Genomic DNA, 26,431 nt, shown 5'->3' with positions numbered 1-26,431 from the left:
TCTGATGCATAACAACTGATTGCAAAGACCATGGCCTGTATCAGATATACCTTAGTCTCCAGAGAGACACCATTGCTCTTCAGTACTTTGGAGAGGTCCCTAACAGCAGACTTTCCCGTCGGAAGATCTATCAACAATCTGCGATATGCAGATGACACAATTCTGCTTGCTGAAAGTGAGGAGGACCTGAGGTGCTTGCTGCAGAGGTGCAAGGACTGCAGCCTCCAATATGGATTGAGGCCCAATGTCAAGAAGACAAAGATTCTTACCACTGGGCCAATTGGCAGCCTCAGGATGGATGGTGAAAAGATTGAGATTGTTCACAGCTTTAGTTTCCTTGGCTCCACAGTCAACACTCTTGGCACCAGTAGCCAGGAAATTAAAAGATGTATTGTGATGGTAAAGTCAATTAAGGATGACTGAAGAAAAATTGACACCTTTGAGTTATGGTGGAGAAGAGTATTGAATACCCCATAGACTGACGAAAGAACATACATACATTTTGGAGAAGGTGCAGTCAGAGAATTCTCCTTGGAGGCAAAGATGGCAAAGCTTCATCTTACATTCTTTGAGCATGTTGCTAAGAGAGACTAGCCCTTGGAAAGGGACTTGGTGTATGGAAAGTTGGAGGATCAGTGAAGGAAAAGAAGACCTTCAGTGAGATAAGTTGATATGATGCCTTCGACAATAGGTTCATTTATGTTGGGAATGAGAAGGATAGGGCAGGTTTCAGATTTGTTCATAGGATCACTATGAATTATATGTAACTCATTGGTACCCATTGAACAGCATGTATTCCGTTGGCAGCTTTGATGGCTTGTTATTGTTGTGTACCTTAGAGTTGGAATCAACCTCATCCCTCTGTAAGGTATCAGAGTCAGTTAGTTGTACAGGAGGAGATTGCCTGTCCTTCTACAGAATAGCTGGTGGCCTTGCCATGAGGACACCAGAGGTATATGATTCAGTCCACCAGCTGCTTAGATAGTCAGTCTCCTATTGTGTGATTTATTGCCTTTCACCAGAAAGATGCTGCCTTTAGGTTAACAGCGCAGCCCTTATTTACTGCACCAGCAGAGCTCCCTAAATATCTTCCCTCAGTTTCATTTTGGCTGTTGTGAATAATAGTTGTGTTTACAGAACTTTGTCTTTGTATATGTATTAATCTTGTCAGCATTTTATTTCAGGGTAGGTCTTGAAATATTCTTTTGAATAATGAATTCATCATCCTCCTCTTTAAATTGTTCCCAGCTTAGTGTATCATATGATGGTCCAATTAGAAATGGCCAGTATTAGTACATTTCTGCTCACTAATGCAGTACTTGCTGCATTCCATTTCATTTTTTACAATTTCCAATTTACCAAGATACATATTTTATGCATTCCACATTCTAATTTATAATTCTAATTACAGCTGGTTTCTTTCTTTTTAGTCAGACCACATCAGCAGATGAAGACCCCAACCCCTCACTGAGTGAAAATTTTATTCCATTTGTGCCGTTAAGGTGAACTCTGATTTGAGGAGCAAGTTCTTTCCTCATCATACTTTGAATTCCTTCCAACCTGTAGGGCCCATCTTCTGGCACTGTATACCACAGTGTTCCATTGCTATTCATAGGGTTTTTGAGGGTCATTACTTTTCTCAGTTTGTCATAATGTGACTTGCTTGTTGCCATCACGCAGGAAGGTATGCCACCAGTATTTTAAATACCAGCATGGTCACTCATTTAGGACAGGTTATAATGAATCTGACAGATTAAGACAAACTAAGAAGCAAGACAAGCCATCAGCTTTTGAAACAGTGGGCCCTTGAATAAAATCTCAGTGCTACCAAGTTATTTCCTGGTATAGTGACCCTCTAGGACAGAGTAGAACTTCTTTAGAGTTTATCTTGCTTACTGTAAAAACCAGCTTTTTTGAAAGAGAGTTTATGAAATACTCATTCTTTGTCTTTGACCCACTATTTTTATAGCCTGTGATTAAAAAAAATGTTTTTTAGGGGATAAGTGCTCATGTTTCTAACGTCTGATTATTTGATAATAGGAAAGATTCAAACTCTGTTTCTCATTTGCTACACAGTTGAAAGGATTTTAATGCAAGAAGAAGAGTTCTGGAGACATCGCTTCTAGATTCTGACATCTAGAGTCCACTTATTTCATTAACTGTGAGGGCACCCAGAGTACTTTAACAGTTTCCCAAATTCTGTTACATAGTAATCTTATTTTATCCTCACTGACCTCATGAAATAGGGTCAGGTATTATGAATACCCTTTTTAAAATAAAGAGAGTAACACTGAATTGTTTATGGAACATAGTGACTGGGTTTTTTTTTTTTTTGTTTTAAATTTATTTTATTATTTTTGTGTGAATGTACCATCAAATCAGATCTGACTGGTACAGGAGGAAATTGTCCCTCCTTCTCCTGCAGGGCATCTGGTGGATTCGAACCGTGTATCTTTGGGATTGCAGTACAGCTTCTTTCCACTAGGCCAGCAGAGCTCCCCTAGGAACACAGTGACTGTTAAACTTGAGATCTGAACCTAGATTATTTTATCTCCACACACACTTCTTTTTTTTTTTTATAAACACAATTAAGTGCCTCTCTAGGAGTCTCCATGTAACACAAATGGTTAGCTCTCAAATATACCAGTCAAAATTGAGGGGTTTGAACTCTTTACCCAGAGGCCCCTGAAGACCTGCTTTTAGAAGGTCCCATCTTTTAAAACCCTCTGAAGTATTTCTATTCTGCACATGGAGCTGCTGTGAGTCATACTAAACAGCAACTAGCAAATCCTGTCAAGGCCTTTCTGTGTCAGCCATGGAGTTCCTCTGTTACTAAAGGGTGGAATACACAGCCTAGGCAAACACATTATTTAATTCTTTGTCTACTTAAAGATAAAAAGTGTTGCTTTCTTATAATAATTTGGGATCTCGGCCTGATGGAGTGATAAGCTATCGGCCTAAAATGATGTTTGATTTTGCTGTTGTGAACAGCTACCATTTGTCACTAAAGAACAAAATTGTCAGGTTTGTCCAGTGTAAACTAGTGAGTTCCTTAAGTAACTTGGGTGCGTAGAGTTTGGGAAGGTAGGCAGCTAGGCCTGAGAAACTTAATCACATTCCTTACCCAGCTTATAGGTTACTGTCAACTTTTGGTCCTAGTTACCAACAAACAGATTTACCTGGGAGTAGAGGGGTTTGGCCTCCATTTAGAATGTGTGCTTTCTTCACATCTGATCTCAGCCGACTGGAAAAGGAGGCTTTGACAAAATGAAAGATTTCATTCTTGCTCTTGTTTGTTGTCTTTTCCTCACAGTGGGCTACCTTAAGGATGGAGAGGGGAGCCAAGGAAAAGAACCACCAACTTTATAAGCCCTATACCAATGGTAAGACGGTGCCTTGATTCTTATCCTGTAAGGTTCTTCCCAAATGTGTTCCTAAATCTTTCATGGTCACACTTACACTTCACTGTAGAAGATGTAGGGTGTGTACTTCAAATGTGTCTGACATACTCTCTTCCAGCATGCTGCTTGACCAAGGTGTTCTCTTTGCAGGAATCATTGCAAAAGATCCCACTTCCCTAGAAGAAGAAATCAAAGAAATTCGCCGAAGTGGGAGTAGTAAGGCTCTGGATAACACTCCAGAGTTTGAGCTCTCTGACATTTTCTACTTTTGTCGGAAAGGAATGGAAACTATTATGGATGATGAGGTGACAAAGAGATTTTCAGCAGAGGAGTTGGAGTCCTGGAATCTGCTAAGCAGAACCAATTATAACTTTCAGTATATCAGCCTGCGGCTCACTGTGTTATGGGGGTTAGGCGTGCTGATTCGGTATTGCTTCCTCCTACCACTCAGGTGAGGGCAGGGCATGGTGGGGAGAATGGGTCTTGAGCTTTTGCCACCTAGGCCTAATGCATCATTTTCCTATCTTACTCCCTCCACTTTGTGATTCCATTTTAGAAAGAAGACCAGTAAGAATCTTTTACTGGCAAGTCCCACTGCCTCTTAGAAGGGGATTGTCCTTTAATAGCCACTGAAGTCTCCACATAACAGATAGACAGTTTCATGAAGACACATTGCTTATCTGGGAGCAGAGGAAACATCATGTCCTTCTGGCTTTTCTTTCCTGGGCAGAGGTAGTTCTTTCCTGCCTCTATACAGAGGCAATATTGATCTCAGTCTTTCTGTACCTTGTGCTGTTCTGAGTATGTCTTGCCAGATGCCATCCCTTCAGGCTCTGCCTCCTATTGCTTCACAAAGGAGCTGTGCTTCTGCCAAGGTTGAAAGCCTAAGGGAAAGATAAGCCATCAGGACGGCAGGTGTCCTGGTGTAGAAAAGGCAGAATTAGGATTTTCATTATCTGGCTGCCCGCGGCCTGAGGAGCTGCGGTCACCTGACCCCAAATCCAGAGTTCACTGTGAGTCGGGACTGGAAATGATCTGTTTTTTGAGAGGCCTGCTCTCACTTCTGGTGGAACTTGCCCAGGACTGGCCTTAGTGATTAGCTCTTTGGATTGGTATTCATGATGTCCACTTTCATTTTCACACATAAAATTCTATACTTGGTGCAAGAATTTACTGCCTTCTAACTCGTCTTCTTCTTACAGGATTGCTCTTGCTTTCACGGGGATTAGCCTTCTGGTGGTGGGCACAACCATGGTGGGATATTTGCCAAATGGGAGGTGAGTAGAACTCTACTGTCTTTGACTAAAGGGAGCTTATTTTAGGAATTGTGTTTCTCTGACAAAAGTCAGAGTCACATCTTCCCCTTATCCTGGGTAGACAAGAAGCCTGTTAAGCCTCTGAACTTCAGTGATACTAAAGGGCAGGTGACATCTTTAGATGGAGCCAAATCTGTGGGATTTAGCTGATTGAAATAAATCAATAATAACATTGGCATCTGAACTCTGAAAAACTCTTTGCGGAACCAACTGCTTGCCAACCTTGCAGCAGGTTTTCTGAGGCCTTGAGTTGCACAGGAGGAGATTACCTGTCTTCTACCTGTGAAGTCACTGATGCATTTGAACCATCAGAGAGGTACACCACCTTTGGCTTAGCAGACTAACTCCCTGTGGACAGTGTCATTATTAATCTGTCTACAACTGTGTTCTTTTTCCCTCTCCAGCCCTTACACATTTCCTGTTTTAAAAGCAAATGGGAAAAACGACAGAAGTGCTTGCTGAGTTCAAGACTCATCTATTAGCCGATTTGGCAGCATGTTGTTTAGTTTTCAGCATTCTAGGAAGCTTGGGTGGTATAACCAGTTTGCAGTCTACTGGTAACCCAAAAGGAGTTCGCACCCACTTAGTGGCTCTGTGGAAGAGAGACTTGTTGAACTGCTTCTGTAAAGATTGTAGCCAAAAAACACTATGGATCAATTCTACTCTTAACACAGGGGGTCACCATGAGTGGGTCCACTTTGAAGGCAACTAATAACAAATTTGCATTTGAGAAGTTGGCAAGAAAATAGGATTTTTAAAAATTATTAGACATATATGTACATATACACATAAGTATATGTGTATATATACATATATATGTATACTTTTTTTTTTAAAAAAAAGAGAACTCTATCCCTTTAGGGAGTTGTGGGGCTCAGCAGACTTCTCTTTGCCCAGAGCAGGTGAGGATGTGTGACTCTGACATCTGTTCTTCCTCTCAGTACTGACTGAGGAGGAAGAAGGAATTAGGCGACACCTTGGTCCACCATACTGAAATTCTAGGGCTCTGAACCCTAAGCCCACTAACTTAGGTGAATTTTAGCAAGTGTCATCATCATTTGTTTGCTTATACATTAACATGCAGGTGCTAATACAAGATTCTGCCATATATACTCACTCATTGCCATCAAGTTGGAACTGATTTATTGCTGACCTTCCCTTGGTTCTCTGAGACTAAATTGCACAGGGGGAGATTGACTATCTCTTTTCCTGCAGAGCCACTGGTGGATTTGAACCACCAGAGATATGTAGCCTTTGAGTTAACAGTGCATCTCCTGTTGGACTTATTAGCTGCTTACTAATACTTACAAATGAATTTTGCAGTCATAAAGGACAGTAGACTGGAGCAGTTGAATTGTTGGAGTGAACAACTTTTCTTGCCTTGTCCTAAATGTAAAATAAAACATGAATTTCCATCTTGTTACAGGTTTAAAGAATTCTTGAGTAAACATGTTCACCTGATGTGTTACCGGATTTGTGTGCGCGCTCTGACAGCCATCATCACCTACCATGACAGGTAAGGCCACTGTGCTCCACCAGTACACCAGCTGCAGGCATGACCCCTGACCCACCCACTACCAGAGACAGGGGGAGCTTTTAGTTAGAAATCATACTTGTGAGGGAGGGATGATTTCTAAATAAATTGTTTCACTCCAGTTTTTGTTACTTTGCATACATTTTTTCAAACCCAGGGAAAACAGACCTAGAAATGGTGGCATCTGTGTGGCCAATCATACCTCTCCTATTGATGTAATCATTCTGGCCAGTGATGGCTACTATGCCATGGTAAGATATCTTTCTTTTGTTTTCTGTGATAGTGTTTTATCTTAAATCAGTCATGACTCAGGGGCTTCTGGGCCCTTCTTTTTAGTGTATAAATATTCAGACATGCTTCTGTATATGCATGGTCACCTTGGCTTCTGTTGCTGCTGGGAACTCTTTGCAATTTAAATAGAGGATATTCTGAGCAGAGGTGGCCTTAAATTGCTGTGTGGTTGAATATTATAATTTAACCTTGAAAAAGGGTGAATATTAAAGAAGTAAAGCTTTGAAGGTACTAGCTTCATGGATCTTTTTCACAAGGTCTTCCTTAGCCTTTGTAGTTTGGAGGTTTTCAGTGATGATTTTGATTTCACTTGTCTGGTATCAGTAACAGAAATTTAAGGCTTGAAGTGATAGTGAGAAGCCTGTGGTTAGCAGGAAATCACAGTTGGTCGAAGGTTAAGTATAAGGTACTTCACCATAGACCCTGGGGTATTTTCCCCCAGATGTTAGGGGTGGGTAGATGGCACAGGATAGGACAGAGTTCAGATCTGTTCGTAGAGTTGCTATGAGTCATACTCGACTTGATGGCACCTAAAAACAACATTTGTATGAAAATGACTCACTAATAATTATTTCTTTGTCCGAGATTAGGTGGGCCAAGTGCATGGAGGACTTATGGGTGTGATTCAGAGAGCCATGGTAAAGGCCTGCCCTCATGTCTGGTTTGAGCGCTCTGAAGTAAAAGATCGCCACCTAGTGGCTAAAAGGTAAACCTGCAAAATACTCTTGTAAAACCAGAAATTAACCACAGGAGGGTAAAGCTTATAAAACCATCCATGTGGAAACTGAATAAATCTCTACTCGATTTGCATTCTAAAAGGAAGATCACAAAATCCTACAGGGTCTCCACAAGAAAAAGGCTGATGTCATAATTAGAAAATGGGCAAAAGACATGGAAGGAATTTTCACAGAGGAAGACATTTGAATGGCCAACAGACCCATAAAGAAATGCTCAAAATCACTGGCAAAAAGAGAGATGCAAATCAAAGCCACAATGAGATACCATCTCACCTCAGTAGCAGTGGCAAAGTTTAACAGGACAGCAAGTAATAAATGTTGGAGAGGATGTGGATCAATTGGCAACATCAGGATGGATGGTGAAGAGATTGAGATTGTTCACAGCTTTAGTTTGCTTGGCTCCACAGTCAACACTCTCGGCACCAGTAGCCAGGAAATTAAAAGACGTATTGCGATGGGAAAGTCTGCTTTTAGGGATCTCTCAAAAGTACTGAAGAGCAATGGTGTCTCTCTGGAGATTGATGTGGGTCTGATACAGGCCATGGTCTTTTGCAATCACTTGCTATGCATCAGAGATTTGGACAGTGACTAAGGAGGATAGAAGGAGAATTGATGCCTTTGAGCTGTGGTGCTGGAGAAGAGTATTGAGGATACCATGGACTGCTAGGAAAATAAACAAATTCATCCTGGAAAGGGTTAAACTGGGCAGCTCCCTGGAAGCAAGGATTCTGAGGCTCTGTATAACATAGTTTGGACATGTTGTAAGGAGGGACTGATCTTGGAGAGGGACATCATGCTTGGTAGGGTGGAGGGACAGCGCAGGAGGGGAAGGACCTCTTGGAGGTGGATTGATTCAGTAACTGGGGTAATTGGGATGGGTGTATTGGAGACAATGTGATTGGCACAGGACAGCAGAGTTTAGGGCTGTTGTATATAGGGTCGCCATGAGTCACAAGCGACTCAACGGCACATAACAACAACAGCACTATACTGGAGGGATTGTAAAATGGTACAACCACTCTGGACGGCAGTTTGACGTTTCCTCAGAAAGCTGAACATAAAATTCCATATGACCCAGTTATTCCACTACTTGGAATATACTCCGAGAAAATGAGAACTGAGGCATAAACTGAGACATGTACACCACTATTCATAGCAGCATTATTCACCATTGCAAGAACATGGAAACAGCCCAGATGTCCAACCACAATGGAATGGATTGAGAAATTATGGTGCATTCACACAATGGAAAACTATACAGTACCCAGGAGCAGTGGTTTTATAAATCGCGGCCTAGCTTGGGAGGAACTGGGGAGTGTTGTGCTGGCTGACCTGACTTGGTCCCATGGGGACGGGTGCTGCGTGAAACCATTATTGTGGAATGTGCATTAGGATGTGCAAGGGGGAGAGGGTGGGAGCAGAGTGGTGAAGATGGGGAGGGGGTGTGGTGAGGGGTGGTTAATCATAGGTTCATATAGTTTGGTGGGTAGAGGGAAGGGTGGGTAAAGGAATTGGGAAAGATCTAATGGAAAAACAATGTCTATGAACTTTGAAAATATACCAATATAAAATATAAATTTTATTTAAAAAAAATGAACAACCAACCAAAACAACAATAAAAAAGGTGTGCTTTGGTGACTTTTAATGATAAGTAGTTGTGCTGTTAATCTTAAGACAAGCAATTCAAATCCACCAGCTTCTCCACAGAAGAAAGATGAGCATTTTCTTCCTTTGCAATTTACTGCCTCTATACTTATTGGTATATAATAACAGTGTAAAGAGATTTTAAAATTTCTCTGCAGTGGAGTTAAGGTTTTTCTATTTTTGGTACTTTTCATATTATTGTCTCCTGAACCTGTATAGTTTTCATGATAAAAATATTTTCTAAAACATGAATTATTAAAGTTAAGGAGCTCTGGTGGCTTATTTGTAAAGAATTGAACTGCCAATGCAAAGGAACATTGTTTGAATCCACCAGCTACTCTGCAGGAAAAAGATGGAAAGTCATCTCCTGTTAAAAAGCCTCTGAAAAACCCACCAGAGGGTCAGCTATGAGTTGGTTCCGACTCTGCCATACACAATAACAACATAAAAGTGTGGAAGCCTTAGTTTTATTTACCAAGTTAATAATGTTTTATTTCCTTATTTCCATGCAATAGAAGATATGAACTTAAAAGTAATAATACTTGAGCGCTCACTTTGGCAGCACATGCACTAAAATTGGAACAATACAGAGAAGATAAGCGTGGTCCCTGCGCAAGGATGACACGAAAATTCATGAAGCGTTCCATAATTATTAAAAAAAAATATATGTTTGAAATCTCGAAATGGATTAAAATCTCAAAATTAAAAACCAAGTCAATGAAGCTGAGGACCCTGTTTTCAAATGAAAGAAAGTATATCTAGTACAAATAATTCATTGGGTAAGCTTTGCAGCAGACTAAGAATTATTCAGTCTCCAGTGAGAGTCTGTTCCGTAGACTAAATGAGCCCACACCAGCTCTTCTCTGTTGCATCTCTCAGGACAGAGTATTGTGCAAGGTGGTCTTCGACTTAGGCATGGACAGGCTGCTCTGCAGCGGTCGACACATTTATTGAGGGTGCTGCGTGCCACATCCTGGCCAGCCTTTTTTTAAAGCAAACAAACTTTTAATATATATTCCCAAGACTGAACAATAACATCTAGTAGACTTTTGATACTTCCTTTTTAAATTATATGGAAAGAATAGTGTTTTTCTGACTTTCTAAGTTTTCTTTTCCCTCAGTTTTAGATTTTGGATTATAAAAGACAGGTTTATATATTTTAACCTGCTTTTATACATTTGAAGGAGTGGCACATGCAAATTGGTTACTTGTAAATTACTTTGAAATGATGGACACAGGTTATCTAACTTTGGTTTTCTCTTTCTGTTCTAAAGACTTACTGAGCACGTTCAGGATAAAAGCAAGCTGCCTATCCTCATTTTCCCCGAAGGTAAGGACTGATCTTGATGGAGAACTGAGCAGGGAAACTATGCAGAATTATGCCTGTGGGTTGGCCTGGGAACTAGGTGTAGCAACCAGGTCAGCTAGCCTCCGTGAATAATAATGAGATCCCCTTAACGTGTATTGTAAAATTAAAACTTCTGGCAATTTCAGAGCTTAGACTTAAGAGTAAGATAAAGTGAATCTAAGACAAAACAAAATAAAATATAAAATATATTTTCTAAAAGATTGCTCTTGAGTCAGCCCTGACTCCTGCTGACCTTGTGTGTGTCAGAGGAGAACTGTGCCCCTGAGGGGTTTCAGTGGCTGAGTGTGGTCATCAGACTTCTCTTTTAAAACACTTTTGGGTAGATTTGAACCACTAACATTGGGTTAGTAGTCAGACACAGCCTTTTGTGCAACCCAGGGACTCCAGAGCAAGTTTATTTATTAAAAAAAAAAGAAACTTTCTTTCAAACTCTTTAAGTCTTTGATCTTCATATATAGTTCTTACTGAGACCACCCAAGTCTGCTGAGGGAAAATGGTCTTGTAAAAAGAGCATAGGAAGCAATGAAGTATTCCCTCTTACGGATTTGCTCACAAGATAGGAAGGTGATAGTTTTATTCTGTTTGAGGAGTCATTAGGTTTTGGTTTTAGTTTCTCTTTTTAAGGAACACTTAATCTCTGGGGTAAAAGGTCAAAAGAAATAATATTTCACACTCTCCTGTTTTTCAGGAACCTGCATTAATAATACATCGGTGATGATGTTCAAAAAGGGAAGTTTTGAAATTGGAGCTACTGTTTACCCTGTTGCTATCAAGGTACAAGACTTTTAAAGGGTGCACATTGTTATCACAGCTGCCTTGAACAGACCAGCAGGACGAACTAGGAGAAAGATCTAGTGTCACTAAGTCCTTAGTTTGGTCCTCTCAAGCAGAACACATGGGGGACTGACTGTTACAGGCCAAATTGTCCAAATTCTGTCAAAAGGGGCCGGGAGGTATTTACTGAGGGGTAGCCAGGCTCCTTCCACACCTTGCTGCTGACACCAGATTCAGGAAATGGTAAATGCTTCCCAAACTTTGCATTTCCCCCCAATATATTAGCTCTTCATAGACCTGCTGATGAAACACAAGATGTTCTCCATGGAAAGCAGGAAGTTGGTGTATGACTAAGCCAGGCTGGGTTTGAACATTTAGTAGAGATGTGAGGAGGATGAATGGTTAAAGATAGATCCTTATCTCTAAAGAAATAATGACAGTGTTATTACATAAGAACGATATATTAAGAAAATAATATTAAGACATTCTTTAATCTATATCTCACCTTTAGAAAAGTATACCTCTCAGGAACAAAAATGCAACAATGAATGAATGGAAATCCAAAATCTCTGAAACAGTTCATTAAAATTAATAAAATAAAGAAGTATACCTCTCAGTGTTTACATTCACTTGGAGAGGTGGGAATCAACCAGTTTACTTTATTTACCTTTACTCTTTTCTTTTTCTTCACGTCCTTCTGATTTCATAAATACATATTCTTTTTTTTTTTTGGCAAATATTCTTAAAAATAAACTTAGGCCTCACATTATTAATTCTTTAAAAACAGATTATTATCAAATTAATATACAATTTAAAAATAGGTTATTATCTATATGTTTGCATTAATAAACTAATAGTTTGAAATCTCCGCTCCAGATAAATTTGTGTCAGTGTTACATTTAGAATTTAGTCTTGAAAGTTCTGCAAGAGTCTGTTCTCTATAGAACGTTCTATAGAGATAGTTCTTTATTTTTACTTCCCTACATGACTTCTTCTCAATGGCTAACATTTAGAAGAATGGGAATCCCAGAACACTTAATTACGCTAATGCAAAACCTATACCTAGACTGAGATACTGTTGCTTGAGTAGAGCAAGGCAACACTTCATGGTTTAAAATCATGAAAGGTGTGTGTCAGGTTATATTTTTTCTCCAGAACTATTCAGTCTGTACACAGCAAATCATTTAAGCAGCTGTACTCTATGGAGAAGGATGAGACATTAGGAGCAGAGGAGGACTCATCAGCAACCTACATGATGCAGGTGACACAATCTTGGCTTGTTGAAAGAGAGGAAGACTTGAAACACTTAACTGCAAAGGTTCAAAGACTATAACCTTCAATATGGATTGCATCTCAACATCGAGACGACAAAAGTCTTCATCACTGAACCAATAAGGAACATCATGATAGATGGAGAACAGATTGAAATTGTTAACAGTTTCATCTTACTTGGATCCACAATCAACGCCTTTAGTACCAACAGTCAGGAGATTAGGAGATGTAGTCCACTGAGAAAGTCTGCTGTCAGGACCTCTCCAAATTACTGAGGAGCAGTAGTAATATCAGTTTAAAGACATGGCCTTTTTAATCACTTGCTTTTTAATCATTTGAGAGCTAGACAGTGAATAAGAATGACAGAAGAAAAATTGATGCCTTTGAGCTGTAGTGTTGGAGAAGAGTCCTGATATCCCATAGACTTTCACAGAAAACAAACAGCTTTGTCTTGGAAAAAGTTCAGCAGAGTGCTCTTTCGAGGCAAGGATGGCAAAGCTTCCATATTACATACTTTAGACATGTTGCTAGTAGAGGCTATTCCTTGGAGAGGGACATCATGCTTGGAAAGGTGAAGGGTCAGTAAAAGAGAGGAAGACTGTCAGCAAGATGGATTGGCACAGTGACTGCAGCAGTGGACTCAAGTGTGTCAGAGATGATGAGGATGGTGCAGGTTAGAACAGGGTTCAGATCTGTTATTCATAGTGTCATTGTGAGTCATACTTGACTGGCACTACCTAACAACATCATGACTAGTGCTTTCTAAGGAAAGAGTTGTTCCTTTTGGTAAAGCAAACACTCAGCAACTCAACTTGAGTTAGTTTTGCAGTAAGACAGAAGTAGCAAGTGAGTATTGGCTACAGGGGAACTCTGATTAATCATAGGCCCGCCAAGTTGGTTTATTGACTATGCAGTGTCTAGGAACATAGCCTGTTACCATTGTTTGATGTGAGTAAAAGACTAGGGAGTAGCACTAACACTGCACATGTCCTATCCTGCATTTGTGTTATTGGGAGTTGATGCTTTACTGTTTATGTTTATTAAAAACAAACAACTGTGTAGAATCCTATATTACTCTGTTGCAGCAGCATATAAAAGCTAGCCAGCATCTGTGTCACTTATAGGATTTACTAAAACAGATTATTTGGCTTCAGGTCTAAAGTTTCTGGTTCAGTAAATCTAAGAAGGGACCCAGGATTTGTGTCTCTAACATATCTCTGGGTAAATGTGTTCCTACTTAATGTATTCCCAGGTGGTGCTGATGCTGCTGTTGAAACCCATTGCTTTCACATTGTTTCTTGACCATCTTTGGAGCATGAACCTTAGGGAGAGTTTTGACTCCCTCTAAGAGAAATGCTTGTGAATCTTAGGTATAATATTATTTGACTCGGATTTTTTAAAGCTGATGTACAAACAGTGCTCAGGCCTTTCGTTCATAGGGTTGCTATGAGTCGTCTATGAATCGACGGCACCTAACCACCACCACCACAACAATTTACATTTATGCAGATGATACAACCTTACTTACTGAAACTGAGGACTTGAAATGCTTGCTGCAGAAAAGTACAGCTTTCAATATAGATTTCATTTCAACATCAAGAAGACAAAAATCTGCACCTCCGAACTGATAAGCAACATCATGATAGAGAAAGGAAGAAATTGTTAACTATTTCAACTTACTTGGATCCACAGTCAACACACTTAGTACTGACAGGAAACATATTGCACTGGGCAAGTCCTCTCTCAATGCCCTCTTCAAATTACTGAGGAATAGTGATGTTAGTTTGATGACTCTTGATTCAGTCCATGGTCTTTTCAGTCACTTGCTATGCATCTGAGAGCTGGACTAAGGATGACAGAAGAAGAATTGATGTCTTTGAGCTGTGGTGTTGCAGAAATGTGCTGAATATCTCACGGACTGCCAAAAGAATAAACAAATACATCTTGGAAAAAATTCAACCCGAGTGTTCCTTGGAAGCAAGGATGACAAAGTTCCATCTCATATTCTTTGGACGTGTTGCTAGGAGAGGCTATTCCTTGGAAAGGGACATCAGACTTGAATAGGTGGAGGATCAGCGAACGGGGAAGACTCAACAAGGTGGATTGACACAGTGACCACAGTAATGGGCTCAAGTGTGTCAGATGGTGAGGAGGACACAAGATGGTACGGGGTTCAGATCTCTTGTTAATAGCTTTGCTGTGAGTTGTACTCAGTGGCACCTAACAACAACAACATTAGTGATTAAGGAAATCCTACTATTGCAGTAGTTAAGGACTCATCTGCTAATCAAACAGTTAACAGTTTGAACCCAGCAGCTACTCCATGGGAGAAAGAGAGGCCATCTGCTTCCATGGAAATGACAGCACATAGGACACTTCTACTCTGCACTGTAGAATTGCTAGGAGTCTAGACTCAACAATAGGACTAGAATTCAACATGAAAGCTTGGTTTATCTGTGGTTAAACAGATAAGTATCTACTTAGCAGATAAGTATCTGCTACACAGGTACTTTTCTAAGTTTTGGAAGACCTTCATTTGTAACTAGACATGGAAAACCTTAGCAGTTCCTAAGTTCTTACATTTCCATGAAAATCAAGTCATGATCTACCATTTAGCAGGCCAGAGATTGAGGGGATGGTGCAGGATAGGGCACGGTTTCAATCTGTTCCTGTTGTGAGTCACTGTGAGTCGTGGTCCACTCGACAGCACCTCACAGCAACAGCGTCAGTTCTTCCCTCTTCACATCTCCCTGCCGTGGAACAGAATTTAAACAAAAGCCTTTCTTATTGCCACTGAAAATATAAAAATTTGTTCCTTCTTGTGATGTATGAAATACAGCTTTCTAATCATAATGCAGAAATGGAATGGGTAAAGTGACAGCAGCATCTGACCTCTGTTGACTTCACAAGGGGGAGAATCTCCATTCATGTCACCAGCACAAAGCTGAGTTCATTGAGGTCGGACATGCATCTGTGTTCCATGCTCCAGATGCTTTCTTCTATCAATTCCAGCACCAACCATTCTTCCCACAGCACTCAATTCTCTACTCCCTTGATAATCCTTTGCCAATGGCCACATAGAACTCACAGAAATCCTCATATAGGGGCTTGTTTAGGTTCAAGATTACTCTGGACACAGCTCTCCAGTCAGAGCAGTCTCTCTTCTCGAGCCTCCTTACAGTATCTCTTCTCTGGCCCTTGGCCTATCTCTTGCTCAGTCAGATGTACAAAGCTTACCCCCCCAACTCTTCCATTAAGCCTAGGCCCATAGGCACCTTCCTGTGGCTCTGTGAGTCAGCACATTAGCTACCTGATAAATGCCTGAAGACACCTGCTCTCCTTACAAAGACTGTACTTTCTTGCTCTGTGGACCAGGAACCTGAAGCTTTGTCTCATAGTAGATTCCTGTTTCTGCCACCTCTGTTGCAGTGGTCACTACCTCAGGCCCATCACTGCCTTACAGTTCTAGACCCTCTCCCCATTGGATCCAGGGGGTGCTGCCCTCAGGCTCTTTTTTTCTTGATGGTAGCAGAAAATTCCCATTTTCCCCTCTGCTATGGCTTCATTTAAACCTGACACTGTAACTAAACTGATCAAATCTTCACATTACCTTAGTGGCATTGTTCTACTCCAAATGTGCTATTCACTTTGCTTGCATTATTAGCAAGCTGTTCAATCCCCTTAATGGCAAAAAACAACTGAGATCTTTCTCCTGTTGTGCAGCTAGTGGATTTGAACCAAGTGATGGTAACAGATTTCCCACCCACCTCAGGCTCAAGTTGCTATTATCCCTACTGGGTTTTCTTTTTAATCTGTTCGAGTGACAGACCATTCATAATTTCTAGTGGCATCTTGGTGTCGGGAGATTAACTCTTAAAACTGTCTGCTTTTAATTTTCTGCTCTGTGGTCCCAAGTCTTCCCATTATAATTATATAGTCTGTCTAGGGTCTTGTCTGTTGTGCCCCTTCAGCATTCCATAGCAATTTCAAGACACTTGGTTCAGGAATCCTTCTGAAGGACTTATTTAGTTTTATAGCTTCTTACACAACTTCCCTTCTGCCTCATGTCTCTTACCCTTGCTTGGGTGTGACGTAAATGACTTTAATTGGTGTAAGGGAGACTAATTAGTGTGGTGGTACAACCACATAGCTCACGAAACACTTAACTTTTTGCCTCTGTGAACGTCATTGGGAAGTGAAAGTGATAAAGCTTAAATAGCAGAACACATGTAACTGAGACCTCTTGACACTCTGAGGTGCATGGCCATTAATTAATGATTTCTTGTTATGTACTGTCAAGTTGGAACCAACTCACAGGTGATCCTCCAGTGAGTTTTCAGAGGCAGTAAATCACATGGGAGGAGACTGTCCTTCCACCATGGATCAGCTGGTGGATTCAAACAAGTGCTTTACAGCTTCTTACCACTAAGTTACTAGAGTCATGGCCACTAAAAGGAGAGTCTTCTTGTAAAACTGACTTTGTAAAAGTTTAACTACAGAGGTCTATCTCGGACTTGGTTTAGGGCAACAGAAGGAATACTAAAAGTTGATAGTTAAGTAAATAAATGTGCTTATTGGGGTTATATACATGTTAAAATATTTATCAGAGAAATGCTGTGATGCAGGAGATGGCTTTTACAAGAGGGGTGGCTGCTTAAGATTTTCTTGAGAAAGGCTATTAGGAGAGTCCTCCTTCATGACCTACGGCACAAGTTTGATACTGTCAGGGGGAGGTTGCTGTAGGTCAGAACTTCCTGGAAGTAGTGTTTGCTTCAGGAGTGTTCCTGAGGGGTCTGACAGTGGCATTATCTAGCACTGCGACTGCTCCAGTTGACCCACTCTGAAACTTGACACCACACATTGTGAGAACTATCAACTTACCATTCGCTTTCCATTCTTCTCCAGTATGATCCTCAGTTTGGTGATGCCTTTTGGAACAGCAGCAAATATGGGATGGTGACTTACCTGCTGAGAATGATGACCAGCTGGGCCATTGTCTGCAGCGTTTGGTACCTGCCACCCATGACCAGAGAGGTAGGTGATCTAGTCGTACAGAGGTCTCCTTGTATTCTCCTATTACTTCGAGCCTGCATTGAGTGGTTTCATTCATTTTCATACAGACAGATGAAGATGCTGTCCAATTTGCAAATAGGGTGAAATCTGCCATTGCCAGGCAAGGAGGACTTGTGGACCTACTGTGGTAAGTTTAGAGCCACACTTCATCCACTAAGTTTAGGAGAACATAGGTTTCTGAAGCAAATGTTGGTTTATTGACTCCATTTGCCAGTAGTCTTCCTTCCCCTGGTGTGAAGAGTTAGACTTACCACTTCTAGATAGTAAGCAGTTTGATGCCTTTCTCCTACTTCTGTCTTAGTTGTCTCTGCTGCTTTGACCTGTTTCTCAGAGAAAATGGATTTGCACCACAGAGTTAATTCTGTGTGCCTCTAGGCAAGGCTATTCCTTGGAAAAGGACATCATACTTGAAAAGAAGAAAGGTCAGTGAAAGAGAAAAAGACCCTTCCATGAGATGGGTTGACCCAGTGACTGCAGCAGTGGGCTCAAATGTGTCAGAGATAGGGCAGGGTTCAGATCTGTTGTTCATAGGGTCATCATGTGTTGTACTCAATGTGACAACACCTAACAATAGTAACACCTCTTTACTCTTGTTCTTAGATGCCATCAGCAATTCCTATACCAACCTGTGTTGGCCACACTGTTCAGTCCTGTGCCATCCTCACAGTTGTTACTATATTTGAGCCCATTATTGCAACCACTGTATTAGTCTCTCATTAAAGGTCGTCCTCATTTTTCTTGACCCTTTCCTTTATCCAGGTAACTGTCCTGATAAGTCCAGTGTATGTGAGATGAAGTCTTGCTATCCTTGCTTCTGAGGAGCATTCATGGCTGTACTGCTCCCAAGACATTTGTTTATTCTTTTAGTTCTCCATGGCATATCAGCATTTTTCACCACCACCATAATTGAAAGCCGTCACTGCTTTAAATTGCTTTCACTGCTAAAGAAGCATCTGACAGTACTGTGGCTTGGATGACGAGGTACACCAGCGTCTGTTCTCATGGTGACAGCGCTGATTTTAACACTGTATCGTTGTTCATGACCAAACATTTTGCTAAGTGCGGTACATTGTTTGATAACCTCACTGTTGCTTTTATAGATGTTTATTGAAAAACCCAGTAAATTAAATTTTGGACAATTTCATTATTTATCATGATGTTGCTTATCGGTCCACTTAGGAGAATTTTACTTGATATTGGAGAGCAATCTATACTGAAGATTTGATCTTCACCAGTAAATACTTCAAGTCCTCTTCACTTTTCAGCAAGGGAGGTTTTATAGTTTGTATATTACAAATTGTTAAAGAACCTTCCTTCAGTCCTGATACCACATTCTTCATATAGTACAGCTTCATTTTTATTTGCTCAGCATACAGGTTAAATATCATGAAAGGATATAACCTTGATACATATTTTTCTTTATCTTAATCCACACTACAGAACAGTGTCATTGATTTCACATGCAAGCAAGATTCTGCTGAAGATCATCCAAAAACGATTAGAACAGCACATCAGCAGAGAACTGCCGGAAGTCCAGGCTGGGTTTAGAAGGGGTCGTGGTACTAGGGATATCGTTGCTGATGTTAGATGGATCTTGGCTGAAAGCAGGGAATACCAGAAGAATGTCTATCTGTGTTTCATTGATTATGCAAAGGCATTTGACTATGTGGATCATAACAAACTGTGGCTGACTCTGAGAAGAATGGGAATCCCAGAACATTTAATTGTGCTAATACGAAACCTATACTTGGACCAAGAGGGAATAGTCAGAACAGAGCAGGGTAACACTGCATGGTTCAAAATTGGGAAGGGTGTACGCCAGGGATGCATCCTGTCTCCATACCTTTTCAACATGTATGCAGAGCAGATTATCCGAGAGGCTGGGCTCTATGAGGAGAATTGTGGCATCAGGATTGGTGGAAGATCTATCAACAATCTCCGTTATGCAGATGACACAACCTTGCTTGCTGAAACTGAGGAGGACCTCATGCACTTCCTGCGAAGGGTCAAGGACTGCAGCTTTCAGTATGGACTAAGGCTCAACATCAAGAAGACAAAGATTCTCGCCACTAGACCAATTGGCAGCGTCAGGATGGATGATGAAGAGATTGAGAGTGTTCACAGCTTCACTTTGCTCGGCTCCACAGTTAACACTCTTGGTACCAGCAGTCAGGAAATCAAAAAGCGTATCGCGATGGGAAAGTCTGCTGTTAGGGACCTCTCAAACGTACTCAGGAGCAACAGTGTCTCTCTGGAGACTAAGGTGCGCCTGATACAGGTCATGGTATTTGCAGTCGCTTGTTATACATCAGAGAGTTGGACAATGACTAGGGAGGACAGAAGGAGAGTGGATGCTTTTGAGCTGTGGTGCTGGAGAAGGGTACTGAAGGTACCCTGGACTGCCAGGAAAACAAACAGATCCATCTTGGAGAGGATTAAACCAAGCTGCTCCTTGGAGGCAAGGATTCTGGGGCTTCGTCTGACATACTTTGGACATGTTGCCAGGAGGGAGGGGTCCTTGGAGAGGGACATCATGCTTGGGAGGGTGGAGGGACAGCGCAGGAGGGGAAGACCCTCTATGAGATGGATTGATTCGGTGACTGGGGTAATCGGGATGGGTGTGTCAGAGGCGGTGCGGTTGGCGCAGGATAGAGCAGGGTTTAGAGCTGTTGTGCATAGGGTCGCTATGAGTCGGAAACGACTCGATGGCACATAACAACAACAACAATCCACACTGTATCACTTTGTTCTGTTTAAGACACTTGAATAGTATACACTTTATGTAAGTACAAGTAAGTATTCTTGGATTCACATTATTTCACAGTATTACTTATGCTTTGTCAGGATTGACATAATCAAATGCTTTTCCATGGTCAAGACTACTGACATAATCAAATGCTTACTTGTAGTAAATATCTTTCTCATATAGTCTCTACTTTCAAACAGGATTCATTTGACATAAAGCAATGATAATGCTTATTCCATGTTCTCTTCTGAACCTGGCTTGAATTTCTGCCAGTTCCTTGTCAGTATGCTGCTGTAGGCACTTTTTAATTATCTTCAGCAAAATTTCACTTGCTTGTGAGATTAATATTGTTTCATAATTTCCACATTCAATTGTGTCACCTTTCTTCAGTCTAGGGACAAATATGACCACTAAAAAGTTGGTCATCCAGGCCACTGCCAAACTTCTTCACATAGACCAGGGAGCACATCCAGCATTGCGTCTGTTTGTTGAAGCAGAGGTCCTCTTAGGGTCACGAACATCTAACTTCATGCACAACCTCTGTTTGCCCTTGAATGTAGAACTTCAAACTGGTTTTGTATGACCAAGAAAGTGAAACAAGAACAGACCAGAATTTCTAGTTTGGTTGATTTGTCACAGTAACTAGAATGGGGAAAATGTTGTGTCAGAGCCCTGGGGGTTCGGAGGCAGGTGTGGTGTAGTGAGCCTTCCGGGTGACCTGGTGCAGGGGGTTGGATTGTTGCAGGACTGTGGGATGGTGCAGCACACATTCACAGTGGTGTCACCAGCCACCGAGTTTGAGCATGGCAGCTTGTTTTGGAAGCTCTGCTATTATTATGTAAATATGTACTTGCTTTGAAACCACTACTAACCCCTGCTTTAAAAGGGGTTTTTCATCACAAGCAGCTTCACTTGCTTGCATGCATCCTGTAAGTCTTTGAAAATGGTGTGGGCTTTTTTTTTTTAACTAAAGTAAGGTAAAGTAAGAGCCCTATGCACTTGTTGCAGCTAACCTACATATTCTCAAAGACACAATTAGGAATGCGTCTCTGTAATAAGTTAGGAACTGTCTATATCTTGATTGTTACTCCATCAATTTCTGAAATTTTGTTTTTCTCAAAAAAAATTTTTTTTAATTTATTTTTTTCCTAAAAAAATGTCTACTTTCAGTGCAGCTTAGACTTCTTCCTTCAAAACCATCAGTTTGTGATCAAATGTGCTGCCTCCTGCAGTGGGTGAACATTGACCAATTCTTTTGTACATTAACACTGTGTTCCTTCCATCCATCGTTTTCTGATGCTTTCTCCATTGTTCAGTATTTTGCCCATAGAATCCTTCAGTATTGCATCTTAAAAGTTTGAGGTTTCCCCTCCATTTTTTTTAGTTGGAAAAATGCTTAGCATATTCTTACCTTTGGAGGAGCTAACTTCAGGTCTCTGTACAGTACATTTAACACGTTTTGTCTTCTCAAGTTGTACTTTGAATCTCTGTTCAGCTCCTTTACATCACCATTTCTTCTCTTTGCGTAGGTTCTCTACATTGTAGAGCAGGTTTCAGAGTGTCTTCTGACACCCACCCATTTTGGTCTTTCCTTTTCCCACTACTTTCTCCTTTTATCATGTATGATATTGCTCACAACTTGCCTGGCCTTTGGCCATTCATGTTCACTACCATCCATTTGTTGCCTCTGGATTCAGGAGAGATGTACTCCGCACAGTCCTTTGGCTTTCATGAACTATTTTCTTCAGCTTCACTTTGAAGTTCCATATTAGCACTTAATGATGATCTGTTCCACAGTCTGTCCTTGGCCTCATTCTTATTGATGATATTGAGGTTCTTTGGTGTCCACAGATACAGACTTCTGTGTATTCCATCTGCTGAAGTTCAAATATATAGTTAGTTGTCTTTTGTTGTGAAAAAAGTTGTTCCAGTGCACAGTTCTGTCATGATGTCTTCCAGCATCATTTCTGTCATCAAGGTCATATTTTCTAGCTACCGCCCAATCCTCCGGGGAGCTCTGATGTCCATAGGGGATCGTGCTGCTAACCCAAAGGCAGCCCCTTTCTGGCATCCACCGGCAGCTTCACAGGAGAAAGATGGGCAGTCTCCTCCCGTGCAACTTACAGGCCCCTCAACCAACGCAGGTATTAGTCAGCTCTGTGGCAGCTCAGTGATGAAAACACATAGTTCCTAACGAAAAGGTTCATGATTCAAACCCAACAGTTGCTCCCTGGGAGAAAAATGGTAGTTCGCTTTCAGAAAGATTTACCACCTTATAAGTCCTACTAGACAACTCTGCTCTCTGTGAAGTGACTGAGTTGAAATGAAATTGGTGACAATGGTTGAGCTTAGAGGGTGCTTAGAGTAGGCAGGCAGCACTATCCTGTTTGGGGTTTGTTTGTTTTGTTTTTTTTTGTTTTTTGGGGGTGTGTGTGTTATTAAAATAATCCCATTTTATCTTCACCAGATAAGAAAATTGTAGAAAGGTAATTTTGAGTGCCTCCAAAGGTAGTAAGAATCAGGGGCTTTCATATACTTAGAAGCAGGAATAGCATCCACTTCCTCAACAACTTGCCTCTGGAAACTATTTGTTTTGATAAATGATGATAGTTATAGAAAGGCTTCACGCCTTTTGATCATAGGGTCGCTATGAGTTGTGCCCTACTTGACGGCAGTCAATGTGTATATATATATTTTTTTTTTATTTTGTTTGATTTTATACTGGTTTACATACAAAATTTAAAGTTCATGTACGTTGTTTTTCATACTGGACCTTTTCCTTTCCTTTACCAGTCCCTCTCTCCACCCATCAACTTGTGCAACCCTATGTTTAAGCGCCCTTGCTCCCCTCCTTGAATCCTCATGCACACTCTACAATAATGGTCCTGTATAGTATTTGTCTTTATGACATTGAGTTTGTTCACTTAGCATGGTGCTCTCCTGGTTATATTTTCAGTTCTTTTCCAGCACTGTGGATAAGATTGTGTTCTGCTGCTATTTAGAAAGTTTTCAGTGACCTTTTTTCCTCCCCAGAAATAATCAGGTCCTTCTTCCTAGTCTGTCTTACTATTGCAGTGTTGCTGAAACATGTCCACCATGGCTGACCTTACTGATTGATACTTGAAATCCACTGATTGATACTGGAAATCTTGGTGGCACTGGTTCTAGGCTCACAGTTACACGCAAGTTAATACAATATGACAACCTGACAGATTATTTCCACCAACGCAGCCAATTCTGTGTACCCTTTTGTAGTTTCTGCCAGCCTATTTGGGCACCCATGCAATCCCAGTCTCCTTGGATAAGGATGACTTCATGGTGATCTGGAAACCTCTTGTGTGCTGTCAAGTCAGTAGTGACCCATAGCTGACCCTCTGGTGGGTTTTCAGAGAATGTAAATTGCACAGAGGAGATTACCAACCTCCTGTAGAACAACTGGTGAATTTGAACTATGTTCCTTTGGAATTGCAGCATGACTTCTTTGCACTAGGCCACCAGAGCACCCTGAAAACCTTATAGATGTACTAGATTTTCTTTGACCAGTGTATTTGTTAAAACCAAACCATCTTTAGGAAGGAACCTAAAATTCTCAGAGGTTAAGTAACTTTTACGAAGTCATAAAATAAGCCCTAGAGCTAGATTTTTAACCAGATTTGTCAGCTTCTAGAGCTTGAATGGTTCATGTTCTCCGTCACTAATAGTGAACAGGGAGAAGTATGGTGAGTTTTAAAAGATGTAGCAAAAAGGCTAAAGGTAAGAATGAATTTTCTTTAGTCATTGAAAGTCTTGATAAATCTGGAGGTTAGCAGGCAAGGATTTGGTGAGCAAAGTGGGTAAGAATGGGGCTATGAAGAAATAGATCTAACCATACAGGATTTTTATAGGAATTTGGGAGGTGCTGAGGTTAGATGGAGCCATCCAGGTGTTTTCAGTGTTGGTTCCATCAGATACTGTAACATCTGGCTCTGAGTGAAACACAGTTAGATGATCTAATGTTAGATAAAAGGTTAGCAGTTCTAACTGCCTAGATATGCCTCAGGAAACTCTGCTTTGCCTATGGGGCCTAGTTCTTAGGCTTGAAATACTTGGGAGTTTGTTGACTCAGTGGCACACACTTGGTTGGTACATAAGTATGGAAGAAAGAAGAACTTGGGTTTGTCTGTGTTTCTTATTTGCATGGATTTGGAGGTTTTTCACTGGGTTATACTCCACTGAATTTTCTCATTACTCCTTTAAAGCCAGTGTGGAGGGGTGAAAATAAATCCAATGAATCTCAGTATATTTTAGAGCCTGATTCACCCTCCTGATGCCAGAATACTTTTTTTCCTTTGTGAGGTAAAGATAAATGTGACAGTAAAAAGAATTTTAAAATTCTTGGTAGGCTAAATCAATTCTAAAATATTTTTAAGTATGAATAGTGAATTCTCCTTTTCCCCTTAATCTTGCTTGGTTTTTCCTTTTCTTTTTAATGTTTTATTTACAAGTATCAAACTGACCTCAGGACAAAAGTGGAAGTCTTGAGGTAGAAAGGGTTGGCTCCCAGAATGCAGGGCCCATCCCAGGTCATCCTGAAGGAGCCTTGGAGTACTTTTGTTTTTGACAAGTTTGTCTTGTTTTGTGAGTAGCTGCCAATACAATGGTATGCGATTCAAATTCACCTGCTATTCCATGGGAGAAAGATGGATGGTCTCCTCCCATGTGATTTACTGCTCTGAAAGCCCAGTGGAGGGTCGGTTCTGGGTCAGCTCCATCTCTGTGGCCTATAACAACAACAACATGATAGGGCCGGGGTAGGGATTCTTTTTGCTCTGACATCCAGCCTTTCTGTTACAGGGATGGTGGTCTGAAGAGGGAGAAGGTGAAGGATACATTCAAAGAGGAGCAGCAGAAGTTGTATAGCAAGATGATTGTTGGTAATCACGAGGACAGGAGTCGTTCCTGAGTCTTCGCCTTGTGCTGGCTAGAGCCACCACGCTCAAATCATGACCTGTGAGCCAGCTGGAGTTGCTGCTGCCACCACCACCACCACTGCCCCCATGCTGCGTCCTTTCCAGACTTCAGGGCTCCTCGAAGAGCGCCAGGATCCCTGGACACCAGGGCAGCGCAGCCTGCCCTCCAGCTGTGTGAAGTGAGTGCTGCTGGATGTGACAGCCAGGGAAGAAATGCCTTTTTATTTCTTTTACAATTAAGTCCATTGAAGGAATGCCATTAAAGTCAACTCTCCACCCGAGCATGTTGTGAAGGACTGAGTGTTTAGGAAGAATCAGCAACATTCGGTGAGGGACGTTTGAATGTCAGTCTGTCACAGTGGCCCACGTCCCAGGCCGCTTTGCTGGGGAAGAACCTGCTCACTCTTGAGGAGCGGCTGTACTGAGGTACCGTGACTTGCTTCAGCCTTAACATTGCCCCACACTGTGGAGTTCCCCAGGTTTGGTAGAGAGGAACCTAGTCTTCAGGGGCTTTTGGCAAAATGAAGTTTTCTGCTCTTGTGTTACTACCCATGGGAAGTCACCAAAGGGGGTGGGAAGAAGCTAGCTGTCCTCTACTGGCTGTGGTAAGACCCAGGACTCATATTCTCATCAAAATCCAGTGCTGACTCTGAACTCCCTGTGTGACTCACTCTTTGTTAATGTGTGCCTCGGTTTCCCCATCTGTAACATAGATCAGAAGGGGAGGGATGGTGATACCTACCTCACAGGGTTGTTGTGGGGATTAAAGTGCTACTATAAGTGAAGGACAAGTAATGCTCAGTGTTCTAAGTACAGGTCGGTGATATGTGGGCAGGACGAGGTTTGCTCAGAGCTGCTGCACAGGCCTTTGGATTTGTTTTTGTGAGTAAATAAAATTTTCTTGAATGGTGAATGAATTGAGGGATTTTTCCCTTCTCTTTTTCTTCCCTAGACATAGCCTTATGTAACATGCTTCTTAACACATTTGCAATTGATATACTTGAAGATAATGCTGGGACTAGCTTTTGGAAACCTGGACAGTGACTAAGGGTGGTAGAAGGAGAATCAATGCCTCTGTGGTGCTAGAGAAGAGTATTGAATATACCAGGACTACCAACCAGGAGAACAAACAGGTTCATCCTGGAGAGGGTGAGACCAGGCTGCTCCTTGGAGGGAAGGATTCTGAAGCTTTGTCTGACACACTTTGGACATGTTGCAAGGTGGGACCAGTCCTTGGAGAGGGGCATAATTCTTGGAAGGGTGGAGGGACAGTGCAGGAGAGGAAGACCCTCAATGAGATGTCAGAGATAAAGAGATTGGCACAG

At 41.3% G+C, this 26,431-nt stretch overlaps 1 protein-coding gene across 1 annotated transcript in view; it reads left to right on the top strand.

Annotated features, from left to right (window-relative positions):
* The window catches only part of AGPAT6 (1-acylglycerol-3-phosphate O-acyltransferase 6), a 64,560-nt gene extending 39,461 nt beyond the window's left edge, over window positions 1-25,099 (top strand). Inside the window, exons 3-13 of the mRNA XM_006896996.1 lie at window positions 3,314-3,383; window positions 3,552-3,852; window positions 4,604-4,678; window positions 6,144-6,233; window positions 6,409-6,502; window positions 7,133-7,248; window positions 10,198-10,253; window positions 10,981-11,066; window positions 17,244-17,372; window positions 17,459-17,538; window positions 24,991-25,099. Coding sequence (XP_006897058.1) covers window positions 3,314-3,383; window positions 3,552-3,852; window positions 4,604-4,678; window positions 6,144-6,233; window positions 6,409-6,502; window positions 7,133-7,248; window positions 10,198-10,253; window positions 10,981-11,066; window positions 17,244-17,372; window positions 17,459-17,538; window positions 24,991-25,099 — 1,206 coding nt within the window. The remainder of the gene's footprint in view (window positions 1-3,313; window positions 3,384-3,551; window positions 3,853-4,603; window positions 4,679-6,143; window positions 6,234-6,408; window positions 6,503-7,132; window positions 7,249-10,197; window positions 10,254-10,980; window positions 11,067-17,243; window positions 17,373-17,458; window positions 17,539-24,990) is intronic.
* Window positions 25,100-26,431: the final 1,332 nt, after the last annotated feature.

This window comes from Elephantulus edwardii, unplaced genomic scaffold (assembly GCF_000299155.1).
Source record: "Elephantulus edwardii isolate Elephantulus edwardi_28Jun2011 unplaced genomic scaffold, EleEdw1.0 scaffold00195, whole genome shotgun sequence".
Taxonomy (NCBI): domain Eukaryota; kingdom Metazoa; phylum Chordata; class Mammalia; order Macroscelidea; family Macroscelididae; genus Elephantulus; species Elephantulus edwardii.
Note: the sequence above shows the minus strand (reverse complement) of the source record. Positions and strands in the feature narration are given on the sequence as shown.